This window comes from Ambystoma mexicanum, chromosome 5q (genome assembly GCF_040938575.1).
Source record: "Ambystoma mexicanum isolate Mex_15411 chromosome 5q, UKY_AmexF1_1, whole genome shotgun sequence".
NCBI classification, from domain to species: Eukaryota; Metazoa; Chordata; class Amphibia; order Caudata; family Ambystomatidae; genus Ambystoma; species Ambystoma mexicanum.
In genome coordinates this window covers 416637535-416655909 of record NC_090933.1, presented here as the reverse complement: position 1 = coordinate 416655909, position 18375 = coordinate 416637535, and the positions used below count along the sequence as shown (strand labels likewise).

The following is an 18375-nucleotide window of genomic DNA, read 5'->3' as shown; positions in this document are numbered from 1 at the left end:
GGTACAGGAACGGATACAGCCACGACAACGGATGATAGCAAAGACATTGTCGCCGTGGACGGTGAATCAGCACATTTGGATGCTCCACATAGGGTGTCCCCAACGGATGAGGTGGGCTTGTTCCCCTGCATGATCGCCAGGGCATCCGAGCTATTCCAGCTGGCGCCTGGGGAAACCAAGAAGGAGGGCTTCTTGTACCAAAGGTGTGAGGCCAAGAGGAAGACTATCATGGCGGTGCCTTTTCTGGACGATGTTTTGGAGAAGGGCCTGGCCTTCATGAAGAACCCTGCACAGATTCAGCCAAGCAGGATAGGGTAGAGAAGAAATATAGGGTATGGACTCCACCCCCAAGTGCGTGAGGTCTCAACCATTGCTGGTTCCGGTAGTGTCGGCAGCTGTGAGGAAACTGTCAGCTAACCCGTCCTTGTCTTTGGTCCCTATGGACAGCAAGGGGAAAAGGATGGACGCCAGAGGGGGGGAGAAGGTGATTTACACTGTGTCCACTATCAAGATGACAACGCACTGGCGATCCAGGTCAGGTACGACAGGGAATTGTGGTACAAGCCAGGACCGATCCTGGAGTTCCTCCCCGACGATAAGAAGATGAAAGCCCTTGCAGGAAGGAGAAGTGGCGTCTGATCATGCCATCACAGTGGCATTGGACATCGCTGGCACAGAATTCGGGAACAATGTCTGCCTTTGTCGACAAGGTTGGGTGAAATCCACTAATTTCCATCATGGGCATGTCCTTCAACAGGGAAAATCTGTTTGGGAAGGGAGTCGATGAGTCTCTCCATGCCATCAAGACAGATACGGAGACGGCCTTTTCCCTGGGCACCCTCCAGCAGCACCGCTCATCCTCTTTTCGCTGCTCCAGGGGAAAGTCGAGCAGGTCTTCAAAAGGTTTCTCCACGTCGTACAGACAGCAGTTCAGATCCTCAATGCAAGAAGCCTACAGAGGCCGTTCCGAGGCCTATGGCAGCGGAGGTCAGCGTCTCCTGCAAGGCAGGATGCCGGCGCTGAAGCAAGCCTAAACTGACCGGGACGTCGGGCCCTCACTCGTGCACCCCCGTTGGGAGGCTGGCTGACTAGATCACCACAGATGGGTGCTGGACGCTCTTGCCCAAGGACACACTCTGGAGTACCAATGCAGGTGTTCGTGGATCCCTCTGGTTCCGTCAGGAGCCGCACATCCCTCAGCTTCTGGAAGAGGTACGAACCATGCTGTGAAAAGGGGCAATAGAGCTGGTTCCCCAGCGGCTCCGGAGTCTATTCCAGAAACATTCTAGTTGCAAACGAAAACAGGGGCCGGAGGCCCATCCTGGACCTACGACGTTTGAACAAGTACCTAAAAGTCTCAAAAGTTCATGATGGTCATGTTGCAACATGTGCTTGGCAAACTGGCGAAAGGAAACTTCTTGACGTTGTTGGACCTGGAGGATGCCTATTTCCACGTCCCCATTCATAAGAAGCATCAGAAATGTCTGTTTTTGTGGTGCAGGGCTAGCACTACCAGTTCAAGGCCCTACCTTTCGGCTTGAAGTCAGCCGCAAGAGTGTTCACGAAATGCCTGGCACCAGTGGAAGCCCATGTACTTCTACAGGGCATACACGTATACCGTGAGCTGGCCGATGAAGATGACCATCGGCGGATCTGGGATTCTCTGTCAACTATCCGAAGTCCTGCTTAACGCCATCACAGAACACGCTGTTCCTAAGCACCAGGCTCAATACGGTGTCTTGCCCGGCAATGCCTTCGGCGCAATCCTTCATCACAATCCAGGATCGCTGAACCTGAGGGCTTGGCTCAGACTGCAGGGAGGTCCTCACCAAGGCCTGGGCGCCGTCGACCTTGAAGTGCTACGGCCATAAGTGGAAGCATTTTGCTATGTGGTGCAGGTCGCAGAAGATACCCCTTTTGAGAGTCACAGCCCCTCAAATCCTTCCATACTTGCTATCCTTGGCAAAGGCTGGGCTGGTGCATGCCTCCATCAAGGTGCACCTAGCGGCTATCTCCTGCGACACTAGGTCCCCAGGAAGATCTTTGCTTTGATCCCACAGACTCTTCAAGGACTTTTTCTATCCTTCCCGCTGGTGAAGGAACCCCCCCATCCCCCAAGTGGGAACTCAACGTGGTTCTGACAAGGCTCATGGGGGCTCCCTTCGAGCCTATGCATCAGGCCCCACTCAAGGTTCTTTTGTGGAAGACTGCTTTTCTTGTGGCCATCATTTCTGCCAGACGTGTAGATCCAGGCCCTATCCTGCAAGCAACCTTACCTGACTTCATGAATTGAGGGTAGTGCTGCGTACGCACTCCTCTTTCATGCCGAAGGTTCAGTCGGAATTCCACATCAACAAGCCTTTGGTGTTACCTGTATTCTTTCCGAAATCTTTGCAGCCGGCGGCGTGGGCCTTGCACTCACTGGATGTTGCTCGTGCCATGAAGTGCTACATGACACGCACAAAGAGTTTTCGGAAGATTTCACAACTGTTCCTGAACTTTGGTCCTGTGAACCATGGGAAGGCCTTGTACAAGGCTTCCATTTGAAGGTGGCTCTCCGGTTACATCATGCACGGTCATGGGATGGCGAACCAACCGCTGCTCGGCCATCTGAGAGACTACTCCACCAGAGCGATTGCTGCAACAACGGCGTTCCTGTCGGGTATGCCCCTGCTGGACATCTGCAGGGCTGCTGCATAGAGGTCCACGCACACCTTCACGAAGTTCTACAGCGTCACCAGGGAGGTGTCCAGAGTCGGCCAAGCAGTGCTATGCAACCTGTTCGCTTGAGGTAAGTCTGTTCCAGAGGTAAGGGTTATTGCTTATGGTGAGCCTTGCCACCTCCTGTGGTTGTGTAATGTTGTACTGCTATGTATTAGTTATTCATGAGCATGTGAATCCAGACTAGAGAACAATAGTTACAGGTAAGTAACTTAAACCTTCTCACCCCTCTCCAGACAGAGGAAGATTAGTCCTCACTCTGAAGAATGGGATGGGACATTACTTCGGGTGCGTCAAGTGGTAAGCCTCCCATTCTTGCAATGCCTTACAAATTGCCACCTTTTTTAGATTCCAGATCGACAACTCTAGGAGGAGATGGCTTCCCTGCTTGAAAAAGGTGCCATAGAAATGGGGCCTTCATTTTCTGGGACCGAAAAAGGACGGGAGACTGCGATCCATCTTGGACCTGAGGCATTTGGCCAAGTTCCCCAGGAAAGACAAATTCAAAATGGTAACACTCTTGCAGTTCCTCCAGACCCTAGTGCTCCTGGATTGGCTAGTATCACTCAACCTCCAGGGCACTTACTTGCATATGTGCCCATACATCCCAAGCACAGGAAATACCTTAAGTTTGCGATTGGCAGTAATCACTATCAGTTTTTTGGGTTCTATCTTTTCAGGCTAACCTCCACCCGAAGTTCTTCACCAAATTGCTGCCGGTAGTGCCAACCTGTCTAAAGAGAGAGGCGATTTATGTCTTCCCCCTATTTGGATGATTTACAAACCAGAACATCAGTATGAGTTAAAGAACAAAAGAAAATCAAGAAAAAAATAACTAGATTAAAAAAATGTTTTGCGTAAACAAATATAAAACACTATAAAATACTCAAAAGAAAGATAAAATCACTAAAACATGTGTAATCAAATATTCGATTCCTTGTACATGAACAAATAAAACGTGTGGTTTTATAAAAAGCACAAAGGTCATTATTTCATACTATAGTGCTGCCATATCAAGTTCAGTTTAACATCACCCTCGTTTAGATTCCAAGATTTAAAAAAGGAAGCTACGGCTAGAGTTTCAGATGTGTTGCATCTACTCAAACATCTGTGCCATATTTGTTGTTCATTAGCCCATTGATGATTAGGTAACATTTTTGTCAAATAACATTCCCACTTTGATTTCAGTTCCTTACAAAAAGAGAGTAGGTGTCTTGTAGACTCAACCGCTCAGTCCTGAAGGCAAAATCGTCAAAACAACTCCTTGGATTCAATTAGGCCGCGTTGTGCAAGAATTTCTTTTGTATACATTAAGTTACACCGTAATTGCATAAAATTGCGACTGTTTGTCGGGGAACCTGGCTAAATATGGGGCGATTTCACCTCTTTTTTTTATATTCATGACTTGTGTCATTGAGGGATAACTATGGAATTTCTCTAAATTTACAATCTAATCAGTCTAATAGTTTATATTTTACCTTGTCTAGATTTAGAATTAAGGTTTCAATATTCATGTTGATTTGCCCAAGAATTCCTGCACAATGCGTCCCAATTGACATTACAGTTTTTGACTTTTTCATATTACGAGTTATTTGCATGCTTTTTCGTGCAGAGATTCACCAGAAGACATGACTATTTTCCTAAATAATGAGAGCAAATTCCATTGGACCCTAGCAGCAATAGAAGAAAGACCTAATTCGAATCTAATGGCCACGAGCAGCACACAGTTAGGGACTCCTAATACTGCCCTCCATAGCTTCCCTTCCCACACTTCTAGGCATTTCAGATTAGAATTATAAAACAGTTCCTGGCCATATATTAATTTTTGGACTGCCTTGCCCAGCTAAAAGTGCAGGACTGGTAGAATTGATTAGGGGCCATATATTTTATGTGTTGCCAATGCTTGAGCGATTAGCATTGTCGCCTTCTGATATAGTGCTTTCTTAGTTTGGACAATACCGGGAGTTGCCGATATCGTATATCCCAGGTATGTCATGTGAGAGGATGGAATATGTTTCGTCCCATGACCATGTTTGCAGTCCCTTTTTCTGGCTTCTTGATGCTGCTAAAATTCTAGCTTTTTTGGAATTGATCTTAAGGTTGTTATCAAGGGCGAATTTCGAGAATGCTTTTAATAAAGGTCTCAAGCCAACACGTGATTTGTCAAAGAGGAGGAAATCGTCCGCTTATGCAAGCCAGGACATGTGTTACGATGACCCCTTAGGAGCTATTAGGGCGACAGGCGTTTAGTCATTCGCATCAGACACGTTTAGATTAAAAAGACATGCCCAAGGGTACACCCCTGATGAAGTCCTGACTCAGTTGGAATGCTACGTGATGTATATCTCCCTTTAGTTAATACAATGTTTATTGAAGAGTTGGCATGGAGGCCTATGAGGAGGTCCAGAAGGGTGTTTGGAATTCCCCAACTTTTAAGCTTAGACCACTACCTTTTTCGATCTACGCGATCAAATACTGCAGATAGGTCAATCGATGCAACGTAAGTGCATGAATCAGGGCTATTCCAGGTAGAAGGTTCGATGTGTCTAGGGATAAGGCCATTGAGCAATGTAGAATACCCCTGTTGAAATCTAGTTTGATATTTATGTAATCTGGCAGATGACACAGCCCAGCTATCCAGGTGTTGAAGGAGTATTGCAGAAAAGATCTTGCTATCTGTGTCTAATACTGAGATTGGGCGATAGTTAGATGGTTCGGATCTACGGCCCTTTTTAAAAATGGGTATAATGTATGCTGTTTTCCAGGAGATAGGATATTTCTTAGAAGATATTATGCTTTGGAAGAGAATAGTCAGAACATTTGAACAAAGCCTGGGTTCCGATTTAAGAATGACATTAGACAGCCCATTGGGTCCAACTGATCTTGACACTTTACTTTTCAGGATCAGGTTATAAACATTTTCCTTAATGACAGTAAAGTCTGCAAAGTCTGCAGACGGTACACATCGCTCAAATGGCCCAGCAAAGGGTTTGACAGAGCCCACAGCATATATGGTCATAAAATACTCTGCCCATATTGCTTCTGTGATGGTGTTAATTTGCAAAGTACATAGGATAACAGCAATACCATTTATTAACGTCCAAAAGAGGCAGCAGTCCTTTTTAGACAGTGATTGCAGGACTAGTTCAGCATCTCACTGGAGTAATGATGCATGCCAGTGTCTATGGTATTTTTGTTTGACTAATTTAACTGATTTAAGTTTTAGATCAGTCGAGATAGTTTGGCACTTTTTTTTATCTCTTGAGGTTTGTCTCATAAACGATTTAATTTGTGCAAACTGTGCATCATAAACGTGCAGATGTTTTTTATGATTTGAACCTAAACCATAAGGCAAGGGATATCTAGCTCTGGAACCGAAGGACTCGATGAAGCAATCATAGTGTGCAGCGTTGAACGTATTGAGTTTCCACTCATATGTAGTGGTAACTTTGCGCAATAATTGTGCAGCTTTATCGACATTCATGGCGACGCAACGGGCAGCATTGCCCCAGGACAAACTTTTAGATTCATAGGACCTAAGGTTTCCCTTTCAAGAGGCGAGGATGGAAGGTGTAAAAGGGCATGTAACATGCTATGATCACTCCAATCCGTTGGGGTTATTGCTAAATTAGAAGCAAGTTCTAGCAGCATTGGGTCGACAAATATATAGTCGATCTTACTTTTGCTCGTACCTCTGAACTATGTATATTGAATTAATTTGTTTCTTCTAAATTGGTCGTAAGAGGGAGAAAGGTTCAGCGAGGAAAGGGTGGTACTCCATTCCAAATCATTGCCCAGTTGTTGGGGGCAAATATCGATCTAAAATTATCTAACGTGTCATCTGCTGGGATGGGAAAACCTTTGGTGTTTCAGGCCTTCCAATCGCAAACAAGGTTAACAATAGACAAGAGAAAGTCATCCAATTTACCCACTCCCGGATGCCAGTAGATATTCAATAGGAGGACTCGAAGTTCGTTGGACGAACACTCAATTTCTACTGCCAAAATACCATAAGTTTAGTTGTAAATTTTACCTACTATTATGTAGGGGTCTGATTTTACGGCAGTCACTAAGCCTCCATAGTGTCTACCTCTCCCACCAAATTTTGCAGGTTGATAGAAAACTTGGTACCCATCAAAAACCGGTTTAGATGTGAGCCAGGTCTCCTGTAGTAGTATACATTGTGTATTCTGCAATGTCTCTACCACTTCCAGTATATAGTATAAAGAAGTGTCCCCTGGTGTTCCATGAAATAACCTTCAATTTTCCATTTGCACTTTTGCCAGAGAGCTTACTTTTTCATTGTTGAAACCGCCAATTGCTATTTTGTGAGGGCCCTTTAATTGCACCAGCTCGTTCCAGACATGGGCCCAAACTTTGCCCTCCCGGCCGCCTTTCCACCGTTTAAGATAGTTGGTCAAGGGGTTGGTTATCTCAAGGGTATGATCTCCTCATCACGTGCCCCACCATCGAATTGCTTGGCGGAATACTTGGTTGAGCGGGATCTTGTCCTCGAAGCTGCCCGTCGCTTGCATCCAAAGGGCGTCGAGGAACTCCTGCAGACGACGCATCCGAAGCCTGCACAGGCACCCCAGATAGATGCAAGAGGACATCATCCCGGGAAGGGATTTGATGGACCTCACTCTGGCCACGTCTGTGGCCAGCAGACGCTGTACCTTGCCCAGGATGGCCTGCATTATTTCCTCCGACTGCGAGGCCAACTGCGCTACTGTATTGAGCTTGGCTCCCAGAAACAGCGCGACCTGCGATGGAACCAGGTGGGATTTGGGGAAGTTGATGGAGAACCCCAGGTCTGTGAGCAGCCGGACGGTCTTTGCTGTGTGTTCGACGGCGAGTTCCCTTGTCCCTGCTCGGATGAGCTAGTCGTCCAGGTAGGGTTGGACGTGGATCCCCTGCAAGCTCAGCCACGCCGCCACTGGTGCTAGGCACTTGGTGAACACCCTGGGCGCCGACTTCAATCCAAATGGGAGGGCCTTGAACTGGTAGTGCCGCCCTTGGACTACGAACCTGAGAAACATTCAGTGTCCTTTTAGGATGGGGATGTGAAGGTATGCATCCTCCAGATCCAACGATGATAGGCCAGGGCATCCAGCACCCAACGGTCGGTGGAGATGGACTCCCACTCGCTGACGAACGTTGTCAGCCGGCCTCCCACCGGGGTGCTTCGGTGGGGGCCTGACGCGACAACTGGTTCAGTCTTGCTTGGAAGCAGCCTTGCCGCCTTGGCCTCCCTGGCGACGACGACGAGATCCACCTGTCTTGCCGCGTCCCCTGTAGGCTTCTTGCGATGAGGAGCGGGCCGCCTGACAGTAGGTCGAGGAGCTGCCGCCGAATCCTTTGGAGGCACCTTGCTTGCCTCCGGAGTTCCGAAAGGGCGGCCGCCGTTGCTGCAGAACTCCCAAGGCCCGAGCTGTCTCCGTGTCGGTCTTGATGGCCTGCAGTGACTCATCCACTGTCTTTCCGAATAGATTATTCCCGTCGAAGGGCATGTCCAAACCCTTGGCTTGCATGTCTTGGCGGAAATCTGTCGCCTTGAGCCACCCCTGCCGTCGAAGGCAAACGCTGTCGCCCAACTGGCGGAAACCGGTATCGGCAATGTCCGTGGCCACCGTTATGGCGTGGTCAGATGCCACCTCACCTTCCTGTAGGATCGGCAGGGCCTCTGCCCTCTTGTCGTCCGGGAGGAAGTCCAACAGGGGGGGCGATCTTGTACCACAATTCCCTGTCATAGCGGGCCACAATCGCTAGGGCGTTGGCCACCTTAATCGTCGTTGCCTCCGACGAGATGACTCGTCGTCCTATGGCATCTAGTTTCTTTCCCTCGCTTTCCGGTGGGAATGTTGAAGCCGAGGCCCTCCCGCTTTCTTCTTGGCTGCTGCCGAGACGACCGAATCCGGGGTCGGTTGTGCCCTAAGGCACAAAGGGGCGCCGTCGGGGACCCAGTACTTCTTCTCGTACCGGTCCCTTTTGGCAGGCGTCGTGGACGGGTTCTTCAGGAGGGCAAGACCCTCGTCCCAGATGTCATCCAGCAACGGCACCGTGAGGACCGTCTTCCTCTTGGCCTCACGCCGTTGGTAGAGGAAGCCTTCCTTCTTCTTTTCTTCGGCGCAGAGTTGAAAAAGCTCGGCTGCCCTGGCAATCCTGGCGTGGAAGGAGCCAATTTCGTCGGAAGGAGACGCCCAAGGAATCGGAGACGGAGGTCAGTCCCGTCGTCATCCGTCCCCGTCGTGGCCGTGTCTGGTCCCGTGTCATCCCTCGGGCCCGGGGAGGGCGACAAAGGCTGAGAAGGCCGTGAGGGCTGAAGGGGAGTCAGATGAATTCTCCTCCTCTTGTTTGGAGGGCTTCCCGCCGGACCCGGTTCAGCTGGGTCGTCTGTCGGGGGTAGGGGCAGTCTCGTCCTCATCTCCGTAAATAAGGCTTGGATTGCCGTCAAAATGGCCGCCGAGTTGTCTTGTGGCTCGGGTTGTGACTGGCGTGCCGGGAGCAACGGTTGTTCCTCCTCCACGGGAACCTGGCCGTCGCCACCCTCGCTCTCGTCGTCCCCCTCGTCGGGATCCCTCCCGTGGGACCGGGCCTCTTCCAAATTCTCTTCCTAGTCCCCCCCCCCTCTTTTTCCACCGGGGTTTTCACGGGGGTCTTCTCGACGGGCTTAAGAGGATTCCCTCTGCGGAGGCAGGGAAACTATGGGCCTCCACAGGCTTCGCCAGTGCCGCAGCGACTCCCTCAATCGAGGCCTTGGCCGTGATCAAGGCCTTCACCACCTTGGGCGCGCTTGAGGCCTTCGCCTTAGGGGGAGGGTCACCGCCTCGCTCCTTTTCGGCCTGATCCTTCGAGATCAACCGGGGCCTCTCCAAAAGCTTAGCCGGGTTCTCGGATTTTCTCTTCCCCGAGCCAGAGCGCTGGCTCGCAGTTGATGGCGTCAGTGAAGGTGCGCCCTGCCTTGCAGCCGAGGAGCCCGACCGTTCGGTGCTCCCGGTGCCCGCGGACCCGCGGTGCTTTGCCTTCTGTTGGACCCCCGTCGCCGGGGCGCCCTCACAGGACTTAGAAGACCGCTCGGACTTCTTCTTCTTCTCACCTGCTGGGCTCTTGCCTTCCAACCAGTTGGAGAGACGGGTCAGACAATCCCTCATAGTCCGATCCAACATGTTCATGCAAAATGCACAGTCCTTCCCCACGTGCGTTTTGTCCTCGTGGAGGCAGTAAAGGCATTTCGAATGCTCTTCCTCCTTGAACACATTTTGTAGTTTGCATCCAGGGCAGATCCTGAACAGTTTGCCGGGAGTCGAGCTTCCCTTCTCCTGGGCCATGTTCTTCTCGTCCGCGAGGTAGGCCTCAAACTTCTGGAATCCTCCAAGAAGTGTAACTCGACAAAAACTTCACCCTTGAGGCGCGTAGATAAATCCGAAATGGGTCCCCGTTGATTGGAAGTAGAAACGGTGGAGCTTGAGGCTCGATTAAACCGAAAAATTAGATAAATCTCTTTGAAAAAGTGCAAAACACAGTAAAAGCTCGAGAGCTATAGCACGAGGACTCCCAACACTTGAATGTGCGGTAAAAATCTGAGGATGGCTGCCAGGGGCGGGGCTTAAGGAGAGGGCAGTCATTGGCTGGGGGCGGTATGACCCAGAGACCAGTGATTGGTTACTACTAAGAAAGACGGATCAGAAACAAAACTGATACTGATTTTTTTCTTTACCGAGGATTCCCAGCCTGACGACGGGGAATATTCATGAGCATGTGAATCCATGCCAGACCCCATGCTGGAGAAAGTTAGTTTCCATATCAGATGTGCAAATAACTGGATGAGAAGGTTGTACAATCTCACTAGTGATTTTTCCCAAAGTCAGCAGATCAAGCAAACTGTGTTGTAATTTCCCGAATTTCCCACAACTGAGGCTGACTGGCAGCGCCTTGTTGACAATCGCACTGCCACTTGGGGTTGGTATGTTTTGTTGGCTACTAGAGTCATTGGATCTATCTATACTAAAAATAGTGGGATAAGATAATGGTTCTTTGCAACTGGAACACATATAATGATCAGTGCTCAAAGTCACACCGTAGCTAGGAGTAGTCTTATTTTGAATGGTGGAGCAGCCTTTTTCAGGAAGAGATGATTTAGTTATATTTTGAGAAGACAAACCATCCTTTTCGAGTGGAAGTATTTTAGTAATTAGTGAACATATAGCAGGATCAGGCAAAACGTTTGTACATTCCACAGGAAAAGTTGTTTGTACGTAAGCATCTTTGCTAGACTCCAGGTGGCATGTCCGTCACTATTCCTAGTGTCGGACGGTTAGCTCCTGTATCCCCCCTCATTTATTCTTCTTTCAGCTGTTTTAGTTAGCTGTAATGAGGATTCACACTGTGCCTGAATTTTTTTTAGGGTTGGAATGTTGCCATGTTTCATATTACTAATTTGAAGAACGTGGCAGGAGGATGTGGGTAGCTTCGATATCAAATCAGACCCACTTTCCTCTTGAACAGGGGCCAAGACTGGTGCAAGGTGTTTGATTTGGGTGTTCTAACATTGCAAAGAGCAAGGATAGACAAGTTTCTCAGCCATTTTAAAGAAGAATTATTTTTTTCTTTATTACTTTTTGATTCTTTGTTTTTTCCTTTTAGTAGATCTTCCGACCGACCGTTCTGATAGATCAAGTAGTTGTTCCTGTGGAGCCAGTTGGTAGCATTCAGGGCAAACGCCGATTTCCGGAGCTGCCTCAGACAGAGGCAGCGTTTGAGGGCATTGCAGTACATGGGTGTCATCTGTAGTTGTCGGCACATCAATGATGTCACGTTCTATATGTTCTGCATATGGCAGATTGTCAACCTCTGCCTCTTTTGTAAAGGGATGTTTGATGTCAGGTATATTTTTAGCTGCTAGTCGGCCAACGCACATCTCAAGATCTTCAACTTTTGTGTATATAGTAGCCAACATTGTAGAGTGTACTTTCAGCTCCTCAAAAATGTTAGCATAAAGTTCAACAAAAGAAGTGAGCACCATATTTAGGGGAAAATAATTTGATACAATAGTCACTGGGTTGATTGGAATAATTCGGTGAGGAGATAGTGAGACATCTTCACTTTTCTTCAGCGATATAATTGGTTAGTTTGGTAGGGGAACCAATGCATAACGCATCACACGTCTGTTGTGTTATGTTCTCATCAGTCATACAGAGCGGGGGAGTGCCAGTGAGTCAACAAATTCAATTACACATAAATCATTTAAACTCTGCATCTGTGTGTAATCAATGGCGTTTGTTTTCCTAATTGCAACCCTAGGTTTAATCTCTTTACTTTCCCCATCAATCTAGGAAAGTAATCAGAAATGCAGTGGCCAGCAATTGGCGAACTATGGGAAATGCTACCACTACACCCATCGATCGGATTTTTCACGTTGCGCTTTTTGCGACCTTTAGAAATTGATTTGACCTGAAGACCCTTTGCATTAGTAACCAACTTTATCTATTAAAGTGGTGTTTCAAGGTTGTGGTGTAACACTGCAACAACTTGTGCTTCATTTTGGTCGCACAAGTCAGCATTATTCGACTCTAAGCATTCAACAGAATTGTTTACACACAGGTTAATTTCAAATACAGTATTTATGTCCTCACTCTCTGCTTGGTGCTGTCCTTGGCTACGTAGACCAGCCCGCATTGACGTTTTTGTTACTACAGATATAAAAGGCTAACACTCCTAAACAAAGACGGCTTTCAAGAAAGCACAAAAAAGGAAAAAGAAAACACTTCTTTAAAAACCATATGAGAGACACCAGGAGGTAATTAGTCTTACTCACAGGGTCACTCACACAAATCACAGTAACCAAGGAAAGAAAAGGAGAAATCAAAGCACCCTATAGAAGTGGAAAGTTTCAATTGTGTGGCAAATGCAGCTGCAAAACTAGAAATGGCAAATTAGTTGATTGGAACTGAGCTTCGAGACACGGTGTGGCTCAAAGAAGGAAAAGTTCCTCCGTAGTCGCCAACACTGCTCAGCTGATAGATCATCTCAAATCATTGTTTATCATTCTGTGAATTTGCTCTAAGTTAATTTAAACTGAAGTCTCGAGCACAGCGTGGCTCAAAGAGAGTAAAGACTCCCCACGGTCATTAACACTGTTTTGCGAAGAGAAACAAATCACAATGCCCTGATCGTGATAGAGCAAGATGTAATTAAACTAATCTTTCCTGGAGTGAGAAACTGTTCGGCTCAAAGAGGGCAAAAGCTCTCCACAGTCACCGAAACTGCTGAACAAGAGAACAAAGGCACACATCACTGTTCTGATGATTGGGAAATCTGGTTGAACTATTCCTTCCGGAAATGAAAGACACTACTTGGCTCAAAGAGGATTTGACCTCTGCAGTCGCCCGCTGTTTCCTCGGATCAGATTCTTTGCTTAGGTGAGTCTAGAAGCAGCTCCAGATTAGACCGGCCCCAACTTCGAAGCCGCAGCTGTTTAAGTAACAATGCGATAAAACGCAGTCATTGCGATGTTTGCATGGTCTGGCAAAGGCGCATAGAATATTCTGCAGTGTTTTATATGCAATATATATATACGAAGGCACTGAAAACAGCAGTTACTTTCTGGGCGCCATTGTTGAAGGTATGCAGGAATGGAAAAGTCTCAGCGTTCACTTTTTGTGATCATATGGGTGTACGTCAGTGTAAATAGCTGCAGGGTTGGCTTAGCATATGGTTACCAGGCAATCTGAAGTTTCAGTTCCAGGATTACTTTGAGCCTTCCTCCGCCCTCGCTGCGCCACCGCTGAACACTTTCAGCTCACTTTTGCGACGCTTTTGTGAAAGGCAGGGTTTATGAAGTCCTGTAATTCACACAACTCACGGAGGATCAGCTGCTAAAGGAGACGTGCACTCCAAGTTGAAAGCAAAAGCATAATATATATCAGCGGACACTTTCAGCTCACTTTCGCCTTGGATGATTGTATGGTCTTAACCGCTCCCCGGAGAAGGCTCAGAAGCATCCCAGCCACACCTGCCACTTCTTGCATGAACTGGGTTGCTCCCTCAAGTTCAATAACTCTTAGGTGACACCCTTACAAATGTTCTAGTTCATCATAGCTACCTGGACCCTTCCTCTAGAAAGGCTTTCCCTCCCTAAGATGCTTACACATTACCGGCCCCAGATTTCCTGCAGTTGCTGGTCATCCTTCATTTTCTTAGTCCCAGAAGCCAGACTGAGAATGAAGTCACTTCAGTGGGCTCTCAGTTTTCAGTCCGCATGATGGACCTACTTCAGGTCCTGCACCAGGTCACATAGGACTGCCTGTAGAGAACCTATTGGTGAGAGAAACCATCTGGCCAGGTTACAGATGCTTCCTTGAAGGGCTGAGGTGTGCACCTGAATGGGCTGATGATCAGAGGGGTTTTATTCCCTGTCGTAGAAGAGACAACTGTCCTGATCATGAGTGCCAACATGGTGGCCACACACTGCCTCAACAAGAGAAAGGGGGGAATCATTACGTCTGTGCAGTGAGACAATGCAGCTCTGGTTTTGGATGTTACAGAATGTCCATGTCAGCAGTCCATCTATCCAGGACAGTAAACACGACAGCGGATGCCTTGAGCAGACAGTGCTTGATCTCCCACGAGTGGGAGTTATGCCAGGAAGTTCATTCAGACATCTTCACCCTCTGGGGGACCCCTCAAGTGGATCTGTTTGCATGCAGTTCCATCAGAAAGTTCAAGTTGTTCTGCTTGGGGGTATTTCTCCCGAGAATAGCATTGAGTGATGCGCTTGTGGTGGACTGCAATTTTCCATTACTATACCTGTAATCTCCGTCATGTGATCAGGATGTTCGGCACAACCATGATCCCAATACCCCCAGATTGGGCTAGGATGACATGTTATCTGGACCTTCTGGATATAGCCCTCTGCAGCATCTTCCTCAGAAAGCAGACTTACTCTCGCAAGTGAGGGACTGTTTGGCCATCTGAGTTTCAAAACCCTCAGTCTTTATGCGTGGCTACTGAAAGGTTAAGATACAGAGACTGAGACCTCCCTACCCTGAAAATGCCATGGAGGTGTTGTTTCAGCCAGAAGGCCACTGAGTATAAAGCTCTATACGGCTGGAAGAGATTTTGCAGCTGGTGCAGAGCAAAGGACGTAGCCTCTCGACTATGCAACACATTTACGATACTGACCCTTCTTGTCATAACTTGGCCAACAGGGTTTACAGGTGGCTACAGTAAACCGATACCTGACTGCATGCTCCATTTTCACCTGCACATCTGAGCAAGTCTCATACTTCACTATGGTAATTGTGATACAATTTGTGAAAGAACTTAACTTTCCTCTGGCTCCTTTCATTGGGCCGGCCTGAAATCTTATGCTTGCCCCGACTTTCCTAATGGTACCAGATTTTGAGTCGATGCTTTCCTACCCGATCTGGCACCTCAAATGGAAGACTATATATATTTTTTTTCATCTGCATAAAGAATTACCATACTTCTGGCTATTTCCTACAAACCTCCTGCACTGACTATTCAAAGGTTAAGATCATGCGAAGAGTATGCACCACCTTCCTACCTAAGGTGGCCTCGACATTTTTCTGGTTTCAAATGTATTTGTTAAAAAAAAAAATAATTACTTGTTTTTTAAGCTCCTGCTAACCTAACCCTTCTAAAGAGTGAGTTTTATCAGTCTAGAACCTGTTCAGTTTCACATCTCCAGAACTGGACAGTACAGGACGAAGGATCAACTCTTTGTTGGCTACACTGGTACTAGATCAGGAACATGGGTGACGAAAAATAAACAGTATTGAGATGGATAGTATTGTGTTTGATTGATAATGATGTGTTATTTATATAATGCTTTATGTACAACGTATTTACATACATCGCCCAACCGAAGTTGGTACCTCTATATAGACCTCGAAAGGATGAAAGGCTGAGTTGGCCTTCGTTTTGCTAGGGCAGTATTGGAACAACTAAAGAATATTTGACCTCAGGGTTCGCTCTTCCTTCTCTCCTCTGACATAAAACTGCTTTGGGAGCCTATCTAAGATGAAGAATCCACAGGAGGACACAATCCTTTAGAAGAACACATTATTTGTAATGTTCCTTCTGATGAATGTTCCTCCCAAGGATTCTTAATCACCCACCCTACTCTTGTAATAAACATCTCTCTCACAAAGAAATATTGTCATGACCATTGATTCCCCAACACGGCTGAGCACAGGAAAAAAACTGGTGAACTGAGGTGGAATCTGAGGTACATATACAGATGCTTACATTGAGTCCGGGCTCGAGGAAAAAGTGTGCTTAAGGAACTGCACGCTAATGTCGTACAGCGTACCCTGCTGTCCAAGAGTCCGAGATCTGCTAAAGCAGCAAGAATATATACAAGACTAGGAATCAGTGGGAGGAACATCAATCCGAAAGAACAGTACCACAGTTAAGTAATTTACCCTTTCCTTGAAGTGATTATCGTATGTATACACTAGAGTCCCACACATTCGTGGTTCAACAGACTGCAGTGTTGCAACATATAGATTACTATATAGTCCATGCCACAGGGTCTTGCCCATAGCTGCATCAATTTCGAGCCATGGTTCTCTCTTCATAGATAAAGTGAGAAAAACGATATCACAATGGTAGTTTTGTGGGTGTAGGGTGGTGATTTAAATGCACAAATGAGAAGTTTGTGTAGGAGACATGAAGGGGTGTGGTTAAGACAGATATATATATCCTGCACATGGAGGGCAATAGAAGAATGGATCTGAAGACCTAGCAGTCACAGTAATGTGCTATGGTTTCTATTGGTACACTGCATAGCTTGTGGGGGAAACTCAGACCCTCGCCCCATTACTGACAAGCTATGCCCATGCCCCTCCTACGCCAGCCCTTCACTGATTCTCTGGAAACAGGTGGCCATACCTTGCAAATGACCCACGTTTTAACATTTCTTGACGAGCCCAACATGCGGTTGTAGCTCACCAATACTTTTTGCATGTGATGACAGTACTTGGCAATAAGCACTTAAATCTAATACAGAAGCCATGTTCACTGCTCGGCAAGAGGTGCCAGCACAAGCCATTAGAAACGTCATTTATTTAAGATGTGCCCTTTATATTCTGAATATTTTGTCATACATTGTTATGTGTCTTCTCCACAGGGCCGAGGGTAAACCGAGCCAAAGTGCACGCTGCGCAAGAAAGGTACAAGGGGACCGAGCGTGAAAAACTGCTCAGTTTCTAGAGCTTGGCGATGAGACTAGGTGGATAGCCGAGCAGAAGCTGCGATGGTTTCATGGACCCTAAACCACATGGACACTGAGCGGTTCTGTGATGGCGGACAGTTGTGAATGCGAGCCAGCCCCGGAAGCTTCATCAGCTTGTTCTGTGAAACATCAGTGTTAGCAAACACTATTCTAAACAAGGGACTTTTTTTAGTTTGTTGAAGCACGAGGAAGTGTGTTTGAACTCGATGGATTGTTTTCCTGAAAACAAAAGTACACTTTGTTGAAAAACTTTTTTTTAAAGAAATGCCAATCAATGCAACAAGTTTACTGCTTTGCTTATGGGGAGGGAGATTTCTGTCACTAGCAAAAAGAAGGTTGAGTACCACAGACTGTATATAAATAATATATTTTTATTAAATCCTCAAACCCCAATGCCATTTTGTAATGAAGACAAACTCTGGGCTTTATTAATGTGATAATAAATTAACTTAATACGTTTTGTACAGAATAGCAGCAGACGCTTTTCAAAAAGCTGTAGTTTTCATGAGGGCTTGCTCTCCAAACACCTGCTTGAAAAAGACGATATGTTCCTCACAGTGTTCACCTGTAAGACAAAATACAAAGGCCCTGTCAGATGGAACATGCATGACGTTTGTCAGGAGAAGAGATTATGAATGAACAGCAGTTACTTTGACATTTTGCATTTAACTTTTTATTAAAAATAAATAATTCCAATGCTACAAACATTTACTATCTTTGATTTATGCTTGAAATAAGCTGTCTCCCCTGTCGAAAATTGTTGAATTTAGTGTACTTACCCTGCGGAAAAAGTCACTGGTGTTTTTGTTTGTTTTTTTACATTGCAGCGGCAAACTAATTTGCAAATGGCTCCGAACTAATGCACATTTTTAAGAGTGGGTGATAATGCTCTGTGTGAGGGGGGGGTGGCTGCCTGGTATGTGACCTCCTTTTTACGAATGAAGTTACAAAATAAACTAAGGAAAAATAAAATGACAAAGGGCACTTTAGGCCACAGATGGAAAGCCTGTAGGATAGATCACGTTTTTGTCTGGTGCAATCGAAATCACCAGAATTCATACAGTATCATCGGTTGTTCTTGCCCTATGGCTGGCAGTCATGTTTGTCCTACCTCTATGGCTAAGGCCTCATGGGGAGATCCCTGAAATACTGTTTTTCTGCAAAACATTAAATGTCCTCTCCCCCAGAACAAATAATCCTGGTGAACAAGGCTACTGCTCCCACTGCTGTTGGAGACAAAGCTGGATGGTTCTGGGTTGCAAATAAGGACAGATGTTGCATGGCCAGGAAAACACAACTGAACACTGTGCTCTATATCGCGGAGGTTTCTATTCATGGAAGGCTTTATTTGTAACTTTAACTAGATCCTTTGTAGGTGTCTCGAGAGCTGAAGTACT

General features: G+C 46.7%; 2 protein-coding genes across 5 annotated transcripts in view; one reads left to right on the top strand and one right to left on the bottom strand.

The window, feature by feature from the left end:
• NPC1 (NPC intracellular cholesterol transporter 1) overlaps window positions 1-17683 on the top strand; it is an 847233-nt gene extending 829550 nt beyond the window's left edge. Inside the window, exon 25 of the mRNA XM_069620902.1 lies at window positions 16874-17683. Within this exon, the coding sequence (XP_069477003.1) occupies window positions 16874-16956 (83 nt within the window). The 3' untranslated portion in view covers window positions 16957-17683. The remainder of the gene's footprint in view (window positions 1-16873) is intronic.
• Window positions 17330-18375, bottom strand: part of RMC1 (regulator of MON1-CCZ1) — a 1737150-nt gene continuing 1736104 nt past the window's right edge. For all 4 annotated transcript variants that reach the window (XM_069620905.1, XM_069620903.1, XM_069620904.1 and 1 more), the window contains one exon: window positions 17330-17543. In XM_069620905.1, the coding sequence (XP_069477006.1) occupies window positions 17464-17543 (80 nt within the window). In that variant the 3' untranslated portion in view covers window positions 17330-17463. The remainder of the gene's footprint in view (window positions 17544-18375) is intronic.